The 25,012-nt window shown below is 44.2% G+C and overlaps 1 protein-coding gene across 1 annotated transcript; it reads right to left on the bottom strand.

The window, feature by feature from the left end:
- Positions 1-1,022: 1,022 nt before the first annotated feature.
- Positions 1,023-25,012, bottom strand: notch1a (notch receptor 1a). Its single transcript, XM_040000453.1, has 34 exons — positions 24,749-25,012; positions 23,436-23,517; positions 16,817-17,079; positions 16,375-16,713; positions 15,138-15,260; positions 14,820-15,053; positions 14,572-14,727; positions 14,252-14,437; positions 14,029-14,142; positions 13,360-13,473; positions 13,027-13,260; positions 12,816-12,926; positions 11,472-11,664; positions 11,233-11,378; positions 11,004-11,117; positions 10,284-10,403; positions 10,011-10,163; positions 9,691-9,919; positions 9,388-9,589; positions 9,141-9,294; positions 8,852-9,036; positions 8,186-8,318; positions 7,820-8,077; positions 7,616-7,728; positions 6,936-7,507; positions 6,407-6,847; positions 6,130-6,275; positions 5,802-6,015; positions 5,598-5,682; positions 5,344-5,506; positions 4,916-5,214; positions 4,659-4,806; positions 4,461-4,558; positions 1,023-3,555 (listed from the first exon to the last, which is right to left on the bottom strand). The coding sequence occupies exons 1-34, from the start codon at positions 24,804-24,806 to the stop codon at positions 2,293-2,295; spliced, it is 7,443 nt and encodes a 2,480-aa protein (XP_039856387.1). The 5' UTR covers positions 24,807-25,012; the 3' UTR covers positions 1,023-2,292.

The following is a 25,012-nucleotide window of genomic DNA, read 5'->3' on the forward strand; positions in this document are numbered from 1 at the left end:
ATGGCAAAAAAGTAAATAGCCATAAATGTGGTTACATTGGACGAATGCTGGATAATGGTGTGAAAATGACAAAGATATAAATCAAACAATCAAAAATAAAGCATTTTTAAGTGTAAGTACTTATGTTAGGATATCACATTTTATAAGATGTTTTAGGTGAAAAAAGGGACGGGGGGCTCAGAAGACACTTTATTATGTATACGTATTCAGCTGATTCAGATATCTAAGCAGTCTATTACATAGTGGCAACTGAACTTGAAACTGAGAATCAGAATGTGAGTGGCTATGAACATACTTCGGTTGGGTTGTGGGTGTAAAATGGACAGGTATTTCTTGGTATTTCAGAATCTGCTGATCTTGTTAGATTTTACCACAAAACCATCTTTAGGGCAACTGCAGCTGTGTGATGCTATCATGTCAATATGAACCAAACTCTCTGTAGAATGCTTCCTGCACCTTTTTGAATCACAGCCCGTGTAACAAATAGCGGGCTGTGAGTGTGCAAAACGTTGACACTCAGTGGCTCAGATAAAAATTAAACATGTTTTATCTGACTCAGACTCAGAATGGTTCACATACAGCAAAGGAATGAAGTATTGTACTTTAGGTTTATCTTTAGTTTAATTAAGCTTAAGCAAACATAGTGCCAGTTAGCAAAATTATGTACTTAAAAAAAGTATTGCATTATAATGTGACAGCACTGTTGGCACTGGCCTAAACCTGTCTGGTAGGCACCAGGAAGAAAAACTGTCAGCATTGTACATGCTCCATATTGTTATAAGTCCACTGAAACTTGAAGAGATGTAAATAATGACATAATTCCTTTGTGGCATACTTTCAAATCAGCTATAATCTTCAACAGATTAGCTAGCAAGCCCACTGCATGAATAGCGATAGTAGCAAACACACATTTATTCTTATCTAGTTCAGTTAACATCATGTTACACACAAATGTTTATCAGCAACCATAGCAGGCATTTTCTTTTTCAGAAAATAAAGTAAAATTCAGAAAGACACACATTTTAAAGTTTAACAATAGCTTTTATTGAATCAAGACCATTTTTACAAAACATTTTTATTCAGCAAATATTTCTTAGCAAACTACAACTTTGCATGAAGTTTGATTTTGAATTCATTATTTTTTCTTAAAAAAAACACCTTTACCTCTGGATTAGTTTATAAAACGTGACATTTAAACACCTTAAACCACACTCCTTTAAAAGTGCAGGTGATTCCATTAAACATACAAAGGTCCCAGCTTTCTTCACAATTTCTGCCCCACATTTTTTACAAGAAAATTCACACACACATACACTGCATTTCAAAAAGCACTAGCACTATTTGAAATTGTGGCAAATGTAAGATTTCAGTGTTCTACTACAGGTTTGCCATTTAACACAAAACAGGTTAAACATGTAATCATTGATTTGTGATATAAGTATGCAATAAAGAAACAGTCCTTGCATTACGAATGACCACAAATCTATTACTCATTGCCAGCCAAGACTGCTATTCAATAGAATAGGCTCAGATTTACTGAGATGATTTATACTCATTCTCAAAAGCAGCTCTCAGCCGACAGGACATAGTTGTTCTGTGCTTTAAGGTCCAACATTTTTAAAGTATTATATCTTTGATACCTTTGCTCAGTTACTGTCTCCACCATTATTTTTTACAGAGAATAGTGTAGCAAGCAACATCATGAAAGGTGAAGCTTTATGTACAAATCTGATCAAAGCAGACTCTGATAAGACTTAGTGAAATGTAGTTTAGTAACAAAAATTGTGGAAATTAAAAGGACAAACGAGGTTAGAATATAATTAATACTGAAACTTTAAAATAATCTATAATTTTTTTTAAAAAGTACAAACATAAAGCAACCCAAGGATAAAATCTGTCAAGACCGATACGTCAAATATTAAAATAAATCGAGTAAATATACCAACAGAAGACAGAAATAAATAGCCAGTGTACACACTCAGGAGCTGTTTTCTGATATACACTCCCTTTTATGGGTTCTAGTCTTCCCATACATAAAAAACAGAACAAAAAAACCCCCCAAAACAATAAAAATTTAAAAGCATAAATATAAAAACATCTTTATCTTTCAGGTCAAAAAAGCACATAAATAAATACAAAATTACTAAAATTGTTCTTGTCATTAGTATAAAAACTGAAAATAGAAAAAAGAACATGTTCAGTCTTGAAACAAGTTTTTTCTGTGTCTTTCATGGTGAACATTGGATATTTTTTATGTAGTCCACACAAGAGTTCAGTCCATTTTACAAGTTTTTACTTAAACTGGTCTGGGATTAGATTCATCTGCGAGTGGATACTTGTGGGAGGGCTGGAGATGCCCTCTGACCAATCAGACATGTTGGAATGTGGGGAAGAGCTGGACCATTGGTCAGGGGACCCAGGGGAGGGGGTTAAAAATGGGTGGTCAGGCACCTGTAGCTGGTGGCTAGGTGTGTTGTCCATTGGGCCTGAATAGCTGTGCTGAGATGGAGGGGTGAGAAACTGGGTGCCAAGAATCTGGGTCTCCTGCGGCATCACCGTGTGGATGGGCATGGTGCGGCCTGAGCAGTTGTTTTGCTGCATGTCAGATCCATTCAGCTCAACAGTTGGGAAACTCTGGTTGAGGGACTGAGCGGCTGTGGTGTTGTTAGAGTTCTGGTGCTGGAGCTGCCGCGAGTGAGCCTGTTGCATCATGTGAGCGGACGAGCCCAGATGGCTGGTTTGCAGATTCTGGTAGCCCATTATCTGAGACAGGGTGGCAGTACTGACACCATGCAGAGGACCCATCATGTTATGGGTTATCTGTGGTGGTTGGGTGAAGCTTCCTTGCTGGCCTATGCTTGAGTGCATCCTGGAGACCCAATCACACTGCCCCCCTCTGCTACCACCTATAGATGCTGCGCCCTGACTGTTGGGGCTGGACACAGGCAAATGGGAGAGACGGGGTGGGTTAGGATCAAAAGCCATGCAACTCAGATCCTTACCCATGTTCATCTGGCCAGGATGGGAATCTCCATTCCCCTGCAGGTGATTTAAAGACATTGGGGGCGATTGCTGAAAGGGGGAAGCCATGGGAGGCGAGGCAACATCGGAAAGGTAGCCATGGGGTGACTCGAGGGAATCAACTGGTGAGAGGACACCTGATGTGTCTAGCAAGTTACTCTTCCCATCCACTGACTTTTTCTTCTTCAGCCTATTATCTTTGCCGTTGTCCTTTCCTCCTTTTCCACCAGAGCTAGGCTTACGAATCTTCTTGCCCGAAACGTTTGGCTTGAGGTTGCTGAGATAGTCATTGGGGGAACAGAGAGGTGGGGAGAGGGTGGAGGTGCTTAGGGGTGCACTATGAAGCCCAGGACTCCGGACCACATTGTATTCATCCAGAAGACGCACAATGTCATGGTGCATGCGTTCCTGGGCAATATCTCTGGGCAGCTGGTCAAGATGATCGGTGATCTCGCGATTGGCAAAATGCTCCAGAAGAACTTTCGCTGTCTCATAGCTCCCTTCACGGGCTGCCAAGAAGAGCGGCGTTTCTTCCTATAAAGAAACCAAATATTGAGATTATCATTAGTTAAGGCAGGCCACAAAGTCAGTGTAAATGGGGATTTCTGCTTCAGCAGGAATTCTACACCACTGTAACTACAAACCTCTCTGAAGCCCCACGGCATAATCTGATATGCACCTCACTAGAAATGTAACTACACATCGCAGTGATGCAGCCCATAACTTTTGTGATTGGCCGGTTCAGTTGATTCCAACTATGCATTTATGGCTGCTTTTTTGCCACTGTTTTTTAATTTATCAGCGTGAGAATAACAATTACTGAATAAGTATAAGGAATAATAATGATATATTAATGTATCACAGATGCTCAGATTTTTAGCAATGTGACTTTTATATATCCTGCATTTAATTGGGTAAAACCATTGACATTTAAAAATTGTTTTTCATGAGAGATCTGGCCAAGAGGACAGCAGAAATTACAACGAATATAACATTAAATTTATAACAAAACAGGCATTTCTTTTTTTTTTTTTGGCACACCACCACCAATGATGTTGGCCACTTATGTAGGTTGCAACAACAATTCACTGTAGACGTCTAGTCAGCAGCTGATAACGGTTTTTTTGTTTTGTTGTTGATCTAACTAACAAATCTCAAACAGGACTTTTATACAGTGTTTAAGATGCTTAAGATTGCCTACCTTTGCTGCATCTCTAAGCTGCTTTTCACCGCATCTCATCTTTTTTATGTGTATGACTTATTATACCTGTTGTTCTTATCAAGGATATACAAGTACATGTTCTAGCAGGGAGGTATGCTCTCCTGGGTGGAAATACCCACTTCTCATTAAACAACACTTCATACACTAGATAATCACTGTAAATGTAAGGATAAAGGCTTGTGGAAAACCTCCATTAAATGCATATCATTTCACATACCTTATTATCTTGCATATCTTTGTTGGCACCATTTTTCAGCAGTACCACAGCAGCCTCCACATTGTTTACAGCTGCAGCCCAGTGCAGAGCAGATTTACCTGCAGAGAGTGCAAATTCGGGGTTTATTATCATGACCCCTAGCACAATAAGCCATTTGTGAAAACTGTAGAGATTGTAGTTTGATAAAACTTTAGCTACCAGATTCATCAGTGGCATTAGCATCGGCGTGACAGTTGATAAGTTCTTCAACCATGCCCTCAACTGCTAAACGGGCCGCCAGAATCAATGGTGTTGTTCCATCGTGCATGCGGGCGTCAAGATCAGTAGCACGGTTTCGGATTAAAATCTGCAAGGACACAAGATGTTTTCTGTTAAATTAATTTAAACTGTTGGGTCAAACTGGGACAAACATTGTCCTGAAAATAAAATCCTGAGGGGATTTCCAGGGCATTTACCTGGAACACTCCCTGTGCATCTGCTGCCACGGCTGCATGAAGCGGTGTGCGACCCATGTTGTCCTGAACGTTGGCATCTGCGCTGGATTCCAAGAGGCGTTTGGCAGCATCTGAGCGGGCATAGCGGGCAGCCAGGTGGAGGGCAGTCTCGCCTGTACGGTCAGTCTGGTTATGGAGGTTGGCGCCCTGGTAAATAAAGTCAGAGATTATTTCTGCCGATGGATCCTCTTCCTCTTCACTGTTGCCATTCTCCAGTCCTCCACCGCTGCAGGAGGCGATCATCAAGGGAGTAAAACCATCTGAAAAGAAGGGGGAGTGGATCAGTGAGTATATAAGCATCTTCAGTCAGTTGTAATTCAAAAGATAATTTATGTTTTATTCGTTTGTGACACCCTAACAGAGAAATTGTGAGTTTTCCAGTTACACACCTGGTCCTCTGACATTGACATCCATGCATCCATTCTCTATGTCTCCCTGAGGAGGTGTAGGAGCAATGGATTCAATCCGCAGGTCCGCTGCATCCAGATGTTGCTGTGTCCATTTCCTATGATCTGTATGATCACCCAAATCCAACATGGCCTGTTCCTCAAACTGAAAGACACACCAGTTAGTGTCAGTGTTAGTATCAGAGATGATAAAATTTAGAATGGACAGCTTTGGTGCAAAGGAAAACTCTTCTTACCCTGAAGCGCTTGCACTCCGGATCCTCGTCCTCCCATTCATTTTGATTGTCATCCATGAGGTTCATGTCCGAGTGTTTCATTGGCCTATTGAAAAGAGGTTGCAGATTAGAGCACCTACAGCAAAGCAAATACAAGTCAAGGAAATATAGTGACCCACTGCCAGTGCCAGTAACCTTCACATTCCACTTTCAGAGTGCACTTACTTTAAGCCAACAGAATCCTCTCCCAGTGGCTCGCTGCGTTTCTTTTTGCTTGGCTCCGATGCTTTGAATCCTTCAGGAAACCAGAGCTGGCCGTGCTCTCGTCGCCGCTTACGGGACACCAGAACACCCAGACAGATGAAACCCAGAGCAGCCAAACCGAGGAAGATTATATACATGGGGTAGAGCTCTGAATCAGAGGGAGTAGGTCTCACACCTGGAATGATTGTTTAAAATAAAATTATTTTACATGACTGAAATGCATTGTGTTTGTGTATGCATATATATGTATATGTATGGAAAATCTTATGGCTGAAACTGAGACACGTACTTGTGACAGCTTCAATGTAGGGAACATTGAGATTCCCACTGGTGGCCAGTGCTCCAAGGAATGCAGCTACATCTGTGGCACTCTGGAAGCATTCAGTAGACTGCTGGTAACACTGACGGTTGTCAATCTCCAGGTACACCACAGACCTATGAGCAGAGATAGATAGTCACATTAGCATTAACCTTTTTTAGCCTTTTTGTGATGGGAATACAAATCAGTGTAATTATTTAGTGATTAAATGTTAAACATAGCTAAAACTCTCTTTGTTGTGCCCTACCCTTTGATTTGCAAAGGATCCAACTCTCTGCGTTTCCGGGAGCTGACGATGGATGACACACCCTCTTTAACTTGATCCAAAACATTGGCTGGCATCGAAGCCCAGTCAGGCCACCCATCTGCAGAGCGCTTCAGCACATTATGCTTAACAAGGTCCTGCTCATTGCCATAGTAAGGGAAGATCATGGGTTCTCCTTTGGCGTCACGGCGGAACACCACATTAGTGTGAAGGACACTGCTGAGCTCTCTGAGGAAGGCTGAAGAGCGGTTCTTAAGCTCATCTGGTGGGATGTGGACCACAAGAACTAAATGTCCATCAGCCAGTTTCTCTGGCATGTTGTTGGCACAGTCCAGTCCATCCCATTCACATTCTGCGTTGTTGCAGCCCTGGTCACAGTGACCATCAGCATAGTGGTCTTTACAATACTGATCATATAGAGGGCTGAAAAACAAAATAAGACTGGGTTAATATTCTGATACCGCCCCACAAATCTTTAAAAAAAAAACCAAGACATTTCTGTGACACTTACTTGCATTGTCCTTCTTGTCCTTGGCAATCAAAACCATCATAGAGACACCCAGGGCTATTACACTGCCCATCACACTTCCCATCATTGAAGTATCGCCAACACTGTAAAGCAGAGGAGCAGTTTTGCCACGGATCATCAAAATTAAGCGAACAGTCTCCTCCATCCCAGCCGCAGGCGTGGTTGTTGCACACTGAGTTGCAGATGTGGTTTCCTGCAAACTCGTCACACTGTGGAATCTCGCAGCTCATCTCCACCTCCGGAGGTGGGGTGATGTCCCGGCCAAACCCGCCAACGAACGAGTAGTCAAGTATATGGCAGAGCAGACCATTGAAGTTGCTGGGGCAGCTACACTGGAAAAACGGAGGGTCTGGAGTTATCTGACAAGTGCCACCATTGTAACAGGGGTTCGAGATGCAGAGGCTGTCAGTCGGAGTTTGGCACTCAGGCCCGGTGAAGGTTGAAGGACACAGGCAGCGTGGACTTAGGTGGCCTGACACACACGTGCCACCATTCCTGCAATTCAGACTCCCACAGGCACGAGAGTCATACTCGCAGGTGGAGCCAGTGAAACCCTACAGGGGCAGAAATGACACAGACTTTATGATTAGTGTGCTATGCTTTGGTTTAAAAGGACTTTTTAAGTGCTAACATTTAAGTAGACGCTATAATGTTTTACTCACAGGTGGACATTTGCAGACAAAACCATGAGGTGTGTTACTGGCAACAGCACATGTCCCCCCATTTCTGCAAGGTCGCCCTTTGCAGCCATCAAATACCTTGTCACAACGCTGGCCTGTGGCACAGAAGCAAAAAGAATGTGTCAGCTACTCTTAGAAAACATTTAGACTTTTGCTGTACTTTTGCTGCTGATCCACATTCAGTACCTGTATATCCAGTGCGGCATTCACACCGGTAGCTGTTGGTGAGTTGGATGCAGTTGTAGGAGCCTCTGGGGTCACAAGGATCTGACAAACACTCATTGACGTCCCCTTCACAGCGCTCACCTACATAACCCGGTGGGCACACACACTGGTAGCCTCCAATGCGGTCCACACACTTGCCATTGTTAAAGCACTTGGGCTCATTAGTGAGTGGGTCTCTGGAGGGGTTGCAGTCATCTAAGTTAATCTCGCAGTGGACACCTACGGGAAACAGTTAAGTTGGGTTACACACCATGGATACCTAGGTATTCATTTATCAAGTATATTTTTTGGAATATGTGTATGCACATATGCTAAACTATAAGATACCTTGTGTTCCTCTGGGACACGAGCACTTGTATGTGTTGATTAGGTCGATGCAGGTTCCTCCATTTTGGCAGGGCTGAGACTGACATTCATTGATCTCTTTTGAGCAGTTCACACCATGGTAGCCAGGGACACACTGACAATAAAAGATATTCAAGCATATTTTGTTATTTAAATGAGAAACAAGTTTAGAGGGTTACCAGAAATAAACAGCCTCTTGATGTATCTATTATATCATATTTCAGAGTGACTATTAAATCCATATCAGTTGCAATCCCTTCAGAACAGTTTGTCTTAATGCCAACCAATCACTTGGTGGCTCAGCTGATACCCATATGCATCTGCAAATCACTTTGCAACCCACCTCTATCCCAGCTCCTCATTTTATGCTCTAACTGACTTAATCACTGTTATAACGGTTGTATACTCTGCTACTGCTCTCACTGCTCCCTGCTTTCCATGCATGTTCATGAAGGGGTTGGGAGGTGCCTTACGAGTACCACATATATAGGAAGTTCCCAGAAAAGAGTCATAGCACCAAATATAAATCAGTGTCCTGGTGACAATGGTTTATCAAGCTGGCTTAGCTGACAGAGTCCTGTCCAGGACTTTATTTAAGATAACTTAAATAAATCAATTCATCTTTAAATTACTCATATATCCTTTTACCTCACAACTGTAGCCTCCTAGATAATCAGTGCAGGTGGCTCCATTTTGGCAAGGGTTGGGTGAGCACTCGTCCACCTGTTCCTGGCAGTAACTGCCAGTGTAGCCAGCTTGGCAGCGGCAATAATGCGTGTTTCCAGCATCCAGACACTGGCCTGAATTCCGGCACAAGTGAGCCACGTCAACACCTACAATCAAAGACAAACGAGGAGTTTCAGAATGTACAAACTGCCCACCAGACTATAGCAAATTTACTATCAAAAGCTTCACCTTATAATCGAAATGAGCGTACCTTGCTGTTTAGCTGCCACCTCACAGGAAACACTTGGGATGTCACAGTAGAGGCCAGTCCATCCAGTCTGACACTGGCAGGTGTAGGAGGCACCTTGCTGCCAACACGAGCCTCCATTTTTGCAGGGAGCAGAGTCACACCAGCGCACAAGATTCTAATTTAGGATAAAAAAAAGAGAGAAGGTACTTAGATGTAGTAAAGAAGCCTAGGCATGTGATAAGACAAAGATAAGAATATTTCTCCCTACCTGACAATTGATCCCTGTGTAGCCATGAGGACAGGTGCATTTGTAGGTCCCATAACTGTCAAGACAAGTGCCTCCATTGAGGCATGGCTTGGAGTCACACTCATTGATATCATATTGACAATAGCTCCCTGTGAATCCGGGTAAGCACAGGCAGGTGAAAGTGTTGATTCCATCCACACAGGTGCCGCCATTAAAGCAAGAACTATTGAAACAAGAAAATAGGAAATGTTAAATCCCTTACTTTCCTCTGGGTCAGTTCATCAGAACAGTTTAATAATAACAGATTGTAGTGAGGGGAGCTACCTGTCAGTGCAGTCGTTTGTGTTGATCTCACAGTTGATACCGCTGAAGCCAGGTGGGCAGGTGCAGGTGTAGCTGTTTACACAATCGGTGCAGTTGGCCCCGTTCCTGCACGGGTTGCTCTCGCACTCATTTATGTCCTGCTCGCATCTGCCACCACGAAACCCGGGCGGACAGGTGCATGTGAAACTGTTGATGCCATCGCGGCACAGGCCACCATTACTGCAGGGATCTGAAATGCAAGAAAAGGAAGTATGATTGCCACTTTTGTTTTAAGTCAAACACAAAGTGGGAACTTAGAAGGCTTTAGATTTGCTTCTTACTTGGTTTGCAGTCATCGATGTCTGTCTCACACTTCTGGCCAGAGTAACCCGGCTGGCACTTGCACTGGTAACCTCCCATGGTGTTGAGGCAAAGGGCGCCATTGCGGCATGGGCTCTTCACGCATTCGTTGATATCGATCTCGCATGTTTGACCTGAAAGGGAAAACAAAAAATTTTTTATTGTACTGTTGGGTAATTATATACTAACTGACTACACACACATTCAGCCAAACAATCAAAAAAAAAAAAAACACTTGCTGGAAAAATGTATACCTTGCCATCCTTCAGGGCAGATGCAGGAGAAGCTTTGATAATCTTCCGACTCCTTACATATTCCACCATTTTTACATGGCCTGGGACTGCAGGGGGCCAGTAGAGTCTCACAATTTTCCCCTGGTATGACCAAAAAAACCAACATTGATTGAATCACTCTGGCATTACATAGGAGCTCCTTTGAGTACCTAACTGCATGTAATAAAATAAGCACCACAGTTTCAGTGACTGCAAAACACAATTTTAAAAGCAACACAATTTTTTTTAAATTCCAGTTTCCATTCCACTTCCTTATTCATTTCCATGACATCTTAGCCAAACAGGAAAGGCCTTCCTGTTTCCTGCTATTGTTTGTTCATAGACAGGAAACAGGACATGGCGGAAGTGGGACTAGTGCTCGGAGCAGTGTCCGGGTGTCTGCGTTACATTAGCCACAGCGGCCTGTTATTCCAAAAAGCACACACACACGCTATTCCCAGCAAAACAGACGAGCACATCTTTCCACACAGAGACGCCAAAAACCAGACATCCCTGTCAGTAGCTGCTGGGTGATGTTTTTGAAAACAACACGGAATATAACAGTCTAATCCTTTTTCAGTGGAAACTTGGAAGATTGTGTTCATGCTATCAGACCTGTGCAAACAGCTAAAAGCAGGTGCTAGTTAAATGAACAATCCAGTTAGCAGTTGTAATTCTCACAGTAGCAGTTACATGTCGTACCGGTGTAAGGAAGCAAACAATTGCACTTGTATCCAGCCACATCATCGATGCAAGTGCCCTGGTTGAGGCAGGGGTTGGAGGCGCACTCATTGATGTTAGTTTGGCAATTAGGACCTACAGCAGTTGGAATTAGAGAACACACTTTGGTTAGATGTTGGCCAACAAGGCTCTCCTCATTCAATCTGTGCGCGAATAAAAAAGAAAAGTGCAGGTAGGGCCAAACACTGACCTGTGAAGCCAACTCGGCACGTGCAGTGGTATCCGCTGGTCATATCCTTGCAGGTTCCTCCGTTCATGCATGGGTTGGACTCACATTCATTGTTATTGATGTCGCAATTTTGGCCGCTCCAGCCAGAGTCACAGGTACATTTGTATCTTTAGTAGAAAGGCTTGTTCAGTAATTGATATATATAAATATATATGTGTGTGTGTACTTTTTTTTCTCATAAAACCTGGATCCCTACTCACCCATTAAGAAGGTCCTGGCATCTGCCATGTATGCAGGGGTTGCTGCTACACTCGTCAACCTCGGACAAACAGGTGGCATCATTGTATCCCTCTGGGCACAGGCAGGTGAAGCTATTGATGCCATCCACACATGTGCCTCCATTGTGACAGGGGTTGATGGCACAGTCGTCAATGTTGATGTTACACATTGCTCCTGTAAGACAGTAAATCTGGTTTTAAGAACAGTGTCACAAACGTTTCTTTTGGATGAACTGAAGTGATCAGTAACTAAGCTGGCCATTATCGAAGCCAAACAGCTGGATACTCCCATGTGATATAATTTAAGGCCTTACAGTTTGCTCACTGAGATAATCTGTGCAGGGGTTTTTTTGCATATGAAAAACAAAAAGACAAACTCCCTCAATATTCAACAAATACAATGTGTACCAAGCCTGGTGGCCCCTGGAGGCTCTTTTACCTCTCCTACATTGATTGAATAGGGCCCTGTTGAATAGGCAGAAGGAGCCCTTCAGCTGAATCACAGAGAGGGGGGAGCACACACACACACACACACACACCACCCCCATCCAGGAGACCTAACCTCACCCAGGGCTGTTTACAGGGACAGAAGGCCAGACTTATTTCACACATGGCTGAGTAACAATTAACCCCACCCCCCTTTCTGATCTCGTACCCGGCTCCCTCCTCCTATGCTCTTCATCAGTCAGGAGAGGAGGGCCCAACTGCCTGATCTTCAGTTACAATAGCCCTCTGTGTCTCAGTCCTGCCGTGCCCTCTACACTCAGCACAAAAAGTTTTTTTTGTTTTTTTTTGTTTTTGGGGGGGGGGGGGGGGCAGCCTTCACATCCACACACACTCCCCATAACCACACATCCATCCCTGGTTTTAGCACAATCACATAACCACTACCAGTCAGAACCGGATCCATGTGACCTGCCTGGTCTATTTCTTAAAGAGTGCCTGTCACCAAAGTTCTGTATTTTAGTGCATTACAGGTTGGCTTGCTTAGTAAATCAAGTGTTAACTGGCTTGTTGTGCAGACACACTAATAACCATCAGATATGTGATTAAAGGACAGCCTCTCTTTTCCTTTCAAAGTATCAGTTTACAGAGTCTTTGCAAGCTCAACGTCACAATCTTTTCAGACGGGAAACAAAGTCAGTGCTTTGTGTGTGCTGTGTGCATGTATCAGGCTGTGTTCCCTTTCTCTTCTCCTCCGTCCCACATAGGCAACATGACACCATTGTTCCACAGGAATGGGTCCGCCAGCCACCTGTTCTACCTGCCCCTCCCAAAGCTCAGGTGACCACCCCCCTGCACCTGTAAACTCCACCCAGCGCTCACCTGTGTAACCGGGCTCGCATGCACATTCATAGCCATTTATTTTGTCGATGCACTTCCCGTAGTCACAGGGCTTGCTCTTGCAGTCATCCAGGTTCACTTCACAATTGAAACCTGTAGATCAAAATATACATAAGGGGCAGAAAAAAGGTGAAGAAAGTGCAGGCATATTTCACTGGAAGAATTTCAAAGTTGTATAATATTAAAGTCTCACCCGCAGTGCCTTGTGGGCAGGAACAGATGTATGTATTCTCCCTGTCCTGGCAAATGCCGCCGTTCTTACAGGGCTGGCTTAGACACTCGTTGATGTTAGTTTCACACAAGCGGCCAGTGTAGCCTGGGCGGCACTGACAGGTGAAGGAAGCCAGGCCATCCCTGCAGGTGCCATAGTGGCAGGGATTGGAGTAGCACTCATTGATGTCAATCTCACAGTGCTGCCCTGTGTATCCTGTAATGTAGGAGAACAGCTTTAACACCCGCAACTTTTTTCTAAGAAAGACAAACAAGATTACGCAATAAATTAGAAGAAAGGATTAGTCTGGTGTACCTTCAGCACATTCACAGGTGTACTTGTTGGGTCCATCAGTGCATTTAGCTCCATTCTTGCAGGGTGTGCTGGCACACTCGTCAACGTCCACCTGACAGAGACTCCCTGAAAAGCCTGCAGATGCATTTTTTTAAAACAGAGAATTAAACTTCTTTCAATATTGAGAGGAAATATATTTGCAGAAATACAGAAAATTGCTGAAATTTGCATCTAAAAAAGGCCACGTGGTGCTGAAAGCCCTAACAAATCATTCCACAACACTCCCTTCACCCCTCCTTTTTTGGGCTCTTACTGTGCAGTGAAATCTTTCTTTCAAACCACATCACAATAGTCCACAGCTTACCAGCTAAAAACCAAACCCTACCCCCCCAATTCTGGCGCTAAGCTCTTACACAAACTCTCCAGCCCGCCAAATATGCTAATGTTTCTGCAGCCCTGTCTGTTCTGTCCAGCACACTCGTAAATGCTTCACTGACACTATTAGAAGAAGTAAATCATTTACGTTCAATCGGGGGACTGCATGCACGGCACTCATTGACAGATAGTTAATGATCCACCCTCTTTTCTTAGCTCCCATTGTCTTGCCAAAAAAAGGGGAGGGTTAAAATGATACCATGGAAGCTATTTTTGTGGCTCTGTTTTTACTGTAGTAATCAGATTATTTCTCACCTTTGGGGCACTCGCAGTGGAAGGAGTTGATCTTGTCAATGCACTTGCCATTGTTGAGACAAGGTTGGCTGGCACACTCATCTGTGTTGATGTGGCAGAACACACCCTCATATCCTGAAATGGGAGTTATAGGTCAGGTCACGTTTCTTTTCTTACCACAAAGTAAAGGAAAAAACATGTCAAAAGAAAAGTAGTCTTCTTGTATTACAAACCGATGCTTTACCTGGCATGCAGATGCAATGGAACCCTCCGATCTGGTCCAGGCAGGTGGCATCATTGTGGCAAGGATTAGACATGCATTCGTTGACATCCATCTCACAACGAGGCCCTTCATACCCTTGGAGGCACTTGCACTGGAAGGAGCCCTTTGTGTTGAGGCAGCGACCGCCATGCTCACAGGGGTTGGCACCTAAAACATTAAATATGCAAGTTGTAATAAATAAATGTAATAAATCAGTTCTGCGTGTTAACTGCAAAGAATCAGAATCATCAGAGGGTTGTAATCCAAACTAAAGGAGACAAACTGGTAGCTTAATAACATACCCAGAGAGCACTCATCGATATCCAGGTTGCAGGCCGATCCAGTGTAACCTGGGGGACAGGTGCATATTGCCTTGCCATTGACTGGGTTGGTGTCGCAGTTGGAGCCCTTCTGGCATGGGTTGCTGATGCAGGCATCATCAAGGTGGCACAACAGACCTGTAGCCATGGATGTATTACATTTTACTCACTAAACATTAAGGTCATGATATGTCTGCATAGCATTCACAGAGGGGTCACAAGAGCCATACCTGTGCGTCCATGGGGGCACTCGCAGAAGAATGAGGCCACGCGGTCGTGGCAGGTGGCACCGTGGTGACAAGCTGCACTGGCGCAGTCATCAATGTTCTCGCTGCAGTCGTCGCCGGTCCACCCATTTACACAGACGCAGTGATAGCCACCATGCGTGTCATGGCATGTCCCGCCATTCTGACATGCATTGGGCATCAGCTCGCACTCGTCCACATTTTCTGTGCAGTATTGACCTAAAAGAGAAAAAAAAAAGTTGGTATTTATTATCTTAAAATGTTATTGGATGATTTTTTTTAAAGCCTTTAAGTGAAAGGTACCTGTGTAATGAGGTGGGCATCGGCAGTTGTAGGTGTTCACCCCGTCCACACAAACACCACCGTTCTGGCAGCTGTGGCCTGGACAGTCATCGATGTTGATCTCACAGTTGTGGCCTGTGAAGCCTGTTGGATTGGCGTGGGGTGAGAACAAACGAGTCAAAATGTAGAAAAGCTCTTGCGACACTTGATTGCGGGTAATAATCAGACCTTTCCTTCCTGCATAAAAATAGATATACAAGCTCGTGGCAGAGCACAGCCTGTCCCCTCTGTTAACATCAAAGGCTTGTGTGGGTGTTTTATAGGCACAATAGCTCCGCTTAACAATCAACCAACAGCTCCACAGGTGCCTGTACTGGTGCGCTATCTAAACGCATTCCAGCAAAGACACCCGCAACTGGCACGCAGCGTGACTTAAAACTTCGACACACAACATCAGTTATTCATCCGCATGTCCAAACAACGGGCTCTGTGCTGACCACGTAATGAGACAAAAACACAGGCAAGTTAAAGCTTGATCCAACCACCCTTTTATTTTAACTGATGTGGTGTGCTAGGGATAAGGAGGTAATACTTTCCATAAGAGTCCACAATGTACACTGCTACTACTCCAAAGTAAGATTGTGACCTTTGGAACTAACTGTGACCTTCTATGAAAAATTATACAGTACTTTCTAATAAAAATTAGAAAGCATGGTATGAATAATTTAAACATAAGTACTGTATAGGTTTGATGCAAAATCCCTAATTGTTTTTTCTCCTCTTTATTTCCCCACATCTACACGTATGTATTGTGTGTGCACTTTCTACACATCTGGTGTCCTGACTCTTAACAGCAGTTACCACAACACTGAGCAATAAATGTGGCAGACAGGCTGGCAGTGTTGATGTGAAAAACAAGATATTTTTGCGAGTCTGTGATCTCGTGAATAGGGTGTGTAAATCTATAGGTTTGTGTGCATGTGGGTTTCTCTGCCATTGTAGGGGCTCGCTACCGATTATCAGAAGGAAACGTCTGTGCAACTGCATCCTGCCTGTGCAGGCTGGCAGAGAGAGAGGGGAAGAGCGGTGATTCCAGATTACTCCACTCCACCCAATCAGATTTTACTACAACAACAGGCTGGTTTGTAGGTCAACTGATGTAACAGGAAAAACAATTGTGTGTTTTGTTACCACACTAACCATCCACAACTCCACGTGGCAGCTACCATTACTCTGTAAATTCATGTTTGTGCCATACCTGGAAGACAGCTACAGTCGTAAGCGGTGTCCCCCTTCTGGACGCAAGTGCCTCCATTCTGGCATGGTGACGGGCTGCATGGCAGATAGGGGTTCTCGCAGTGCTGGCCTGTGTACTCTTGAGGACAACGGCAGTGATACGAGCCCACCTCATTCACGCATACGCCGCCATTGAGACAGGGAGAGGGAGTCTGGGCACACTCGTTTACATCCTGCTTGCAGGTTTGACCAGTAAAAGCGCGTGGGCATTTGCAGATGTAGGTGGATTCTAAGGCTGAGCACAGGCCACCATTTGCACATGGATTGGAAGCACATGGGTTGGCAGCCTGGCAGGTTTTACCTGGAAAGTAACATAGTAAAAGTGAAATAATCATAAAAAGGGCTTAAAAGAGGGGCAAAAGATTTGTAGTCACGAAACAAGTTTTGAACATTTCCATACATACCAGACCATCCAGGTGGACAGTCGCAGCGGTAGGCATTGAGGGCAATGAGATGGCATGTTCCTCCATTGCGACAGGGGGAGCTCATACAGGCGTGGTTGGTGGGGGTCAGGCACAGTCGGTCAGTGAAACCCAGGCGGCACACGCAGCGGAAATCGAACGTGTTGCTATGGGAAACAGCGCGGCATTCGCCACCGTTGCGGCATGGCGAAGGACTGCAGGGATTTGGATACTGGCACCGGCTGCCTATGTAGTCACTGGGACACCTGGGAACAGACAGCGAAGAGAGGGAGCAGCAATGATTAGAAAAGCATGACTTTTTTTTTTAGCATGGGAACAATTATCTAAACAAAAGGGGAGTAAAATGAGGGGTTTGATGTGTAAGGGGGAGGTGTAGAAGGGAACTAAAAGTTTCCCGCCCAACAAAGTCCCACTGCAGTGTGACAGGGATAACATGTTGTTCTAATACGTCTCTCTGGATTAGCTTCCCTCAGAACCTTGAAAATACATTCTGCCGGGACAACAGACGCCACAAAATAGTCTAGCAGTCTAACAGCCTGTTCCCATCTACCTTTCGCCCCCATGCTGTCCATACTCATCCACAATGACCGTAGAGATCAAGGGGAATGTGCCGCTCATGGATGACTGATATGAAGCTCTGCATTCAGGCCCTAAGCCTGCTTCCCTCCTATCCAGACCAAGGACTGTTACTGCTAAGTCACACAGCTCAAAGTGGCTGGTTAGTCGAACAAATTCTCTCATAAATTTCACAAAGATGGGTTCTGCCCACTGTGGTTACAGGGTGTTTGTAAAAAAAAAAAAAAAAAAAAAAATCAATACATTTTGACCAAAGAGTACAAGAAACTGACTGTTTTAGCATTGTGCTAATGAAATGCACAGACATTATTTGATATGCAGCCCGTACATAACACTGCAGTCCCATCTGTCACGTGAGGGAGCATTTAAAGTCACCAGAAAAGTGTTTACATTTGAATCGGGAGGCTTGTGTGACTGTGTGTAGCTGTGACCTGAGTGTGTGAGTGGTTATGTGTAAAGGAGGGCATCTGTTGGCCTCCTAGTATCTCCACAGGGAGCAGGTGCGCATGTTAATGAAGGCAGCTGTTGGTCAGGACTCCTTCTCCTCCCCCATCCTCGTGTCCCCTCCTCCTTTCCCCTTCCTCCTCCCCCTCCCTTCTGTCCCCTTCTCAGACAGGGGTGCTGACAAAGCCAACCTCTCCTCCGGGGACATAAAGAACCCATGTGAAGTCAGCTGTTGCAACTTCTGTGCCTCCAAACCACACGACTTATTCTTAATTCCTCTCTTACTTACCTGTTCCCTTTTTTTTTGTTTATTTCCCTTTTCACATAAATTATTTCCTTCTAGTTTTCTCTACTTTAGCTCTCATTCAGCTTACCATGGGGAATCATTTTTTCCTTTTAAAGGGACATTTTTCTTTTAAACTCGTAGCTGTTTCCCTTTTGCAGATTTCCCCTTGTGTTGCACCGCATTGTTCAAAACTCTATTGTTGACTTAGATAGGTGAGACCAACAGGGATTTTTTAGCAGGGCCTCTACGGGGAGTCCAGACAGTTGTAATTGGCGCAAGATTGTAAAAGCATTTGAGGTGACTTTGAAGTCACCGGGAAAACACACTGAGTGAATTATAAAGGTAATTCACTGCTGAGGTACAAAAATCTCACCCACTATGATAAAAACGAGGTGTTAATAATGGTGTGTGTGTACCATCCTGTGTGTGTGTGTGTGTGTGTGTAGTTAACTCCCACGCAAACTGACAGTAATAGACCTTGTTTGTCCTGAAGTCAGAGATAAAGATCCACCCACACGCTGAAAAGACCAGCAGCACACACCACGGCAACAGGTCTCTCCCAGCGCTGCAATGTCCCCTCAGGCCAGAGCAGATGCTTCCCCGACCTCTGACCCTAAACACTTTTGTGACTGTGGGACAGCCCCTTTGCCTTCTCTTCCCTCTCTCCACTCTCCCTGCTGGGCCTGATCTACCATCTGTCACTCTGGGGGTGACTTTATGCTCTGACACAAAATGTGCCCAACTGTGCGCTGGAAATGCCACCGCTGTGGAAAATGTCATGTGAAATGACTGAGGGTGGCGTACAGTAATCAAAGGCATGTATAATGTTGTCAGTCTTGGTTTTTCCTTTCATGATACTTGAAAACGTTCCAAGATCACCGACTATTTTTCTTCTCTCTTTTGATTTTCACTCGTCCTTTTGTCTTTATTACATATTTGTTTCTGCCCTTTCCTCCTCATTTGCTTTGTCTGGTTAGTTGATGTTCCCTTGAATGTGTCTCATCATTAGCCAAGATGTGACCCCTGGGGTCCACATCTGTTAGTAAGACCAAGAGCGGAGCAATGTAGCCCAGCTAGAGAAAATGAGAAGTGCACTGGATTTGGAAGCCTCTCAAATCCCACTACAGCAATAAAATCCATGAGAGAGAAACACTGTTATATTAAAAGTATGTATAATAGTCATACAAAGATTGTGCACTCTCAGGCTGTTGAACCTAAAAAGGGCTAAACTGCATAAAGTGTTTACTAAACATTGAATCATACTCATTTGTTTCGGTAAAATGTGCATTATTGCTTGGAAATCAAACCACCTTCCTAAACAAAAAAATGAATCTCTACAAGTAACATATATCTTCAAAAAAGGGGATCTTAGAAGAATCACTGGACAATAATAAAGCGGTTTCTGTTCCACTCTCTAAAATCAGTGAAGTTGGTAGAGGCGGTCAGAATGAGAAGAATTTGGCACCTGTCTGAATAACAGCACAGCCTGACAGTGAGCTCACTTTCATTCATAAAAGTACGGTAAACAGCCGACGGCATAACTCTGATTCCCTGTGTGTGTGTGTGTGTGTCATGCACCTTGTTCTGCTGCACTCACTTAACAACGCTGTAAAAACATCCCAGCTCACGATCAAAACCAGGAAAAACACCTGCCTGCCATTCCACCTCTTGTGATGATTATCAGCGAAAGCCGATGGAGTAGTCTGGAGTCTATTACTTCAGATTACCATCAAGTCAGGTGGGCACAAGTGTGTTACCACAACATATTCATTCATCATTACTTCTTTGGTCGCTATAAAGGGTGACTCACATTCCAACCAGATAACATTCCCCCCCATGCACATGCAATTACTAGAAATATCAAGACATGCACACATTTTCTGGCTAGAAGAGTTATTTCATTTGATAGCCTCTACTGCTAGATATGAACTTTCAACACCCACTAGAGTGACACAGGCCCTTATCGCTCTGCTCTGACAGCATTGCATCAGCATCTCCTGCTTTGAAGGTTTCCAGATCAGTCTCCAAAGTAGGTGTGAAAAAATATGCCTTTACATTATATATGCAATGCGTTCTCTTCTGGGAGTTATATATCTGAAAATTGCACATCAATTTTGCTTCCAAAGTTGATGTAAGAAGATGGGACCTTTTTTTTCCCACCAGCCTCTTTCAGTGCTATATCATGTGGCCCCTGGCATCTGGGGAATGGGCCCAACCAGGGGAGTGGCAGCATTAGAGCTTAAACCCCAAATAAAAAGGCAACACCAGCAGGCACCTTAAACCCACTAAGCACTTGTATGTCCCTGATTCAGGGAGCTGAGCTTTTATAGAGACCTTCCTGGTAATCCTATAGGAGGACAAAAGAAGAGCAGCATTCTTAGAGGAAGAGTGTAAAAATCATTTCAGGTTGTGACTGAGACGCATTATCGTCAATAAACAACACCATACAGCTCCCTCTACTAGCTACATCACATTAAGTGAAATTCTCTCGTCTGGTCTATTTCTGTCAGTGCAGTATTCGAGACATGTGGGGCGACAGTTGAGATGTTTATTCTTAACACTTATCTCTGACCAAAACGGCACCCATTTCAGCAAAGCAGCAATAACAGTGAGTCTGTCACGTAAAGGGCAGACCGAGGGCAACAACCTTTTTAACCTGACTTTGCCCTCATTACAGTCTGACAAATGGAAACTAAATTTGACTCATGCTATGCTTGTGCCCTCAAACTTTAAAGTTGCCTACATTAAAAAAGACTGCTGCAGCTTCGTGGGAAACAGGAAGCCCCAGACCTTGAGATAACCTCTTAATTCACAGAATCGCAACCGAGTACTTCCCCACTGCAGACACTCGTTGTTATTTCCGTGTCCAATATCGCCACAATTTACATAAACTCTCCGACTTCCCCTAAAGTTACTCAGTCTTTTAATGTAAAGAGATTTGTTTTCAATCGAGGAAACAGCATTAAAGGTTTTAAAGCTGGTTCCCCTTTGTTCCTTTTGAGTGTTTCGATTTTCTCTGGAGGTGTATGCTGTCACACACATTAAGACCATATTCTTGCTCCATTTTTAAAACCAGCATGAGAACCTTACTATCTCAGCCAATCAGTCAACCACACAGCTAGCTGTTATATTTCTTTTAGCTAAATCTAACCTTACTCTACCAAGCTGACTGCTGTGATTGTAGAATGAATTAAAGCTACCATCTTTAGAGGTTTTGACTCTCGTTGAATTTACAGTTTGTTGGGGTTAAAAATCACCTTAAAATCCTTCATTTGAATATCAGCTTGAGAAAAAGCAGATTCCAGTGAATGCAACATGAATAAAGAAGACAAATCTAATCCTTTTCCTGATTTCCTAAAGGTATGAAGTAATATTGGGGGAGGGAGGAAGGGTGTAATGTTGTTCATCATTGTCGGCATGTGATTCGACTCTCGCACTCGTGAGAACTGTGCCGAGAAGAGGATTCAGATCTGTCTTAACCACTCAAAACTGTGCCACCATATGCTGCATAACCACAAAAGCAGAACATGATTCAGTGGTATCTCCGATAGTTGGCTCTGTGGGTTTGATGTGTTATAACCTGCTGACCTTCCCCTAAACATCACGTGAGGGTGACCGCACAATTTAGATGCCCTCAGCTGAACTCCACCACTGCTTTCCTTTTTCTTGTCACAGTGCAGGCATCCCCTCCTTTCTAACTCAGCCAACTTTCCACCTATGTGTCAGCAGCACAAAATTTAAAAGCGAATTTGATGTGACACAGCATGGCACAAAAATATGGACCACTGCTGGAAGATTCTCTGCTACAGACACTTTACCCTGACCCTCCGAATCTCACAGTGTCCCCATGACTGATCGCTGCTTAGCTTGGCAAGGATGAATGATGAATGAGAGGGAAGCCAGGAGGAAGAGAGAGCGCGGGTGGGTGAAGTGATGCTCTTATCCTGTCTGTTTTTAATTGGACTGAGCAGAGATGAAGAACACAATAACAGCTTTGTGGGATCGGAGGGTGGAGAGAGAGTTTCTGTGTGAGAGCGTGCGCACACGTGCAGGGCGCTGTGTGTGACTGTGTGCGAGTGCAGAGCGTGCAGATTCACATATTGTGAATTGGTGCCCCTGGGCTACTCGCGTAGGTCCTTCAATAGCTCTCCCTTGTCCCCGCAGACCAGAGGAGAGCCTGCCATGATCACATGCCCCAGGGCAAACCAGGCCACCTCTGAGTTTCTTTCAAGAGGGGAGAAAAAATAAAGTGACGCCACAAGTAAAAATCACACATAAAGATGCTTTCAGAAAGCATCAGTTTCCAACTCAGACCAGATAAAAGTTGGTGTCTCATTAAATTATATTAAATTTTACAGGAAGGTCAGCTCAAGGGAACATGTTTGCATATTAAAACGTCTCACCCAAAAACATCAATCCACACTCTAAACAAACAGCCCCACAATCTGCCTCCCTGTCTATTCCCACTTGTTTGCCCTCAAATTTCTGCACTTTATTCCAATTAATCTCACTCTCTTGACATCCAATCCAATTACATTTCCCAGCCATCTGGCTTTCAAATGGAGATCACAAGCGGGTGAGGTGGGGGTGGTTGGGGGAGAGAGCCATTCAAAACGACGGAGAGAAGCCTTTTGGAGGAGGGGGGCGGGGGGGGTGTATGGCAGGGGTTTGGTGTGTGTTGTGGTGTTTGGGGTGGCTGTGGCATGATGGGAAGCCCCACTCAGATTAGTCACACAGCATTATTCTGACTGCAGGACAATGGGTGACGGGCGGCGGGCGAGCCCCAGCTGTCGCCCATGAAAGAGCAGAAAAACAAGATTTAGGACTGGACGCGTCCTCTCACTTTGCCGGGCGAAGGGGGACTTGCATTCATTAAGAGGCTGATGAAGGGGGGGGGGCTTTGTGTGTGTGTGTCCGGCCTCCCCTTTCTCATCTCCCCAGCACTCTGAGGCTGCTCTCTCTTTTCATTTCTGCACTCCTTTAAAGTCTTTTCTTTTCAGGGAATGTGTGCAGAGAGCAATGCAGCTCTCGGAGGGGTACAGGAGCGCAGCAGCCCAGAGGAAACTTAAGGGCCTCTGGTTGCTGAGCAGAGAGACCGCTCAAAGGCTGGAATTAAAAGGGGGAATATGTGGCCTCTTTTTCTTCCCCACCCGTAAAGAAGTACCACGATTGCCCCACAGTGCACTACTACAACCATACAAGCTCCAAGTAACACACAAAAAAGATAGCTATGGTGTTTCCTCACTGCCTGCAGCAGCATCTTCATGTGTTGCTTTCAGGCTCCCTGTTACTTACTTGCATTCACCATTTCCGTTTGGGGTGGCTTCACATCTTCCTCCATTAAGGCATGCCTCAGTGGGTAGAGAGCATTTAAGACCTGTTGAATGCATAAACAAATATATAGATCAAAACATGTTTTACCCAGCACAGTTTCTCTGTGCACACAGGACGGAAATGAGCACACTGGGATTAATCGGGATTAAGCTGCAGGTGAAATCATGAGGGAATTATTCAGCAGTTAAGTTTTGTTTTTTGGGTTTTTTTAAACACAGCTTTATTAGCAAATTTTAATGCACACGCGTCGTGATTTTTAAATTGATTTGTTCCACAAGTGTCCGCAGGGGATATTGGGAAGCCTGTTCGTGGACACTGGTGAGGCTAGAAGCGCGTGGTGCGTGGCTTTTTCTTTTTTTTTAATTCAGGGGAGGGGGCTGTGGGGGGGCGCACGCTTTTGCGGGGAGAGCGCAGCAGCTGCGGGGCTCAGATGCGGAACAAAAGAAATCGTGGTGCAGCACGAGCCATAAAACACTCTCCTCGGGTATTGTTTACCGGGCAGACGGGAATAACAGCACCTCCTCCTCCTCCTCCACCCCCCGCCAACCCGGGACTCACAACACTCTCCCACACTTGTAGACAAAAGGTGCTTGCAACCCCCCCCCTCAAAAAAAAAAAAAAAAAAAAATCCGCGTCCCTCCGCACCAACTTCCATTATCTCATATTTTACATGAAAGTGGTCCAATAACAGCTTACAAATAGACCGTTTATTGTCTAAAACTCTAAATATCGTTTTTTTTAATAAAGCATTAAAAAGATTTGTTGATAAAATTCTTGATATAAATTTAGAGTAAGAAAACAAATTAAATGTTGTGTTCAGTTAGTTAGCTTTTGATCGTGGTTCCATCATTGCTGCATCTACCGCATAAGCTCAGCTGATTTTAGTGTGACTGCTCTGCAATGAGCGGACAAAATAGCTCGCGACATCTTCATTTAGCGCACACCGGGGGAGCCAGCCAAGCGCACTGCAGCTTCTGGTTTCTTCACTTTCCCACGGCCAAGAGAAGCTGGAAAACTTTCATCGAGATTTATTTATGCCACTTTTTAATACTCCGATCATAATTATACAGCATCACCTTTAAATCACTCAAATCAGTTTAATCGAGTGCCTTTCTCTTCCTCTTTATAATTCACAAACTTCTCTAAAGCCCACTTTAATTGTTGCGAATATCACAGATAAGTCTCGGTCATGCTCTCGGTCATGCTATTTATTTTTGAGCGTGCATTGCCACAATGCACGCTCAAAAATAAATAAATAAATCAAAATTGTTTACCTTGTGCGATGGCGATTGCTGGAATCAGAAATGTTAGTTTCACAAAGAAACGATACATTCCTCCTCTTCAACTTCACAAATGTTGTTGACTCCCGCGTTGGGTTCGCATAGATCCGCAGTTGATGAATCCAGGTGTTGTCTTGAAATAAATATCCAAGAAAAAAAAATATGGAGGTAAATCCAACAGCGAGAGATGGGTGAGAGAAAGTCTTCAGCTGGACTCAGTTCATAGATGTTAACCTGCTGCCTTCCGAGTTCTCAATG

The sequence above is a fragment of the Simochromis diagramma genome, unplaced genomic scaffold (genome assembly GCF_900408965.1).
Source record: "Simochromis diagramma unplaced genomic scaffold, fSimDia1.1 OVJJ01000596.1, whole genome shotgun sequence".
Classification (NCBI taxonomy): domain Eukaryota; kingdom Metazoa; phylum Chordata; class Actinopteri; order Cichliformes; family Cichlidae; genus Simochromis; species Simochromis diagramma.

Coding starts and splice junctions, on each gene's coding strand:
- notch1a (XM_040000453.1), bottom strand. CDS start 24,806: ATGTATCGTTTCTTTGTGAAACTAACATTTCTGATTCCAGCAATCGCC. Junction 6,848..6,935: donor GGACAAGAAGGACAATGCAA/GTAAGTGTCACA, acceptor TTTGTTTTTCAG/CCCTCTATATGATCAGTATT. Junction 4,807..4,915: donor ATGCACAGGGAGTGTTCCAG/GTAAATGCCCTG, acceptor GTGTCCTTGCAG/ATTTTAATCCGAAACCGTGC.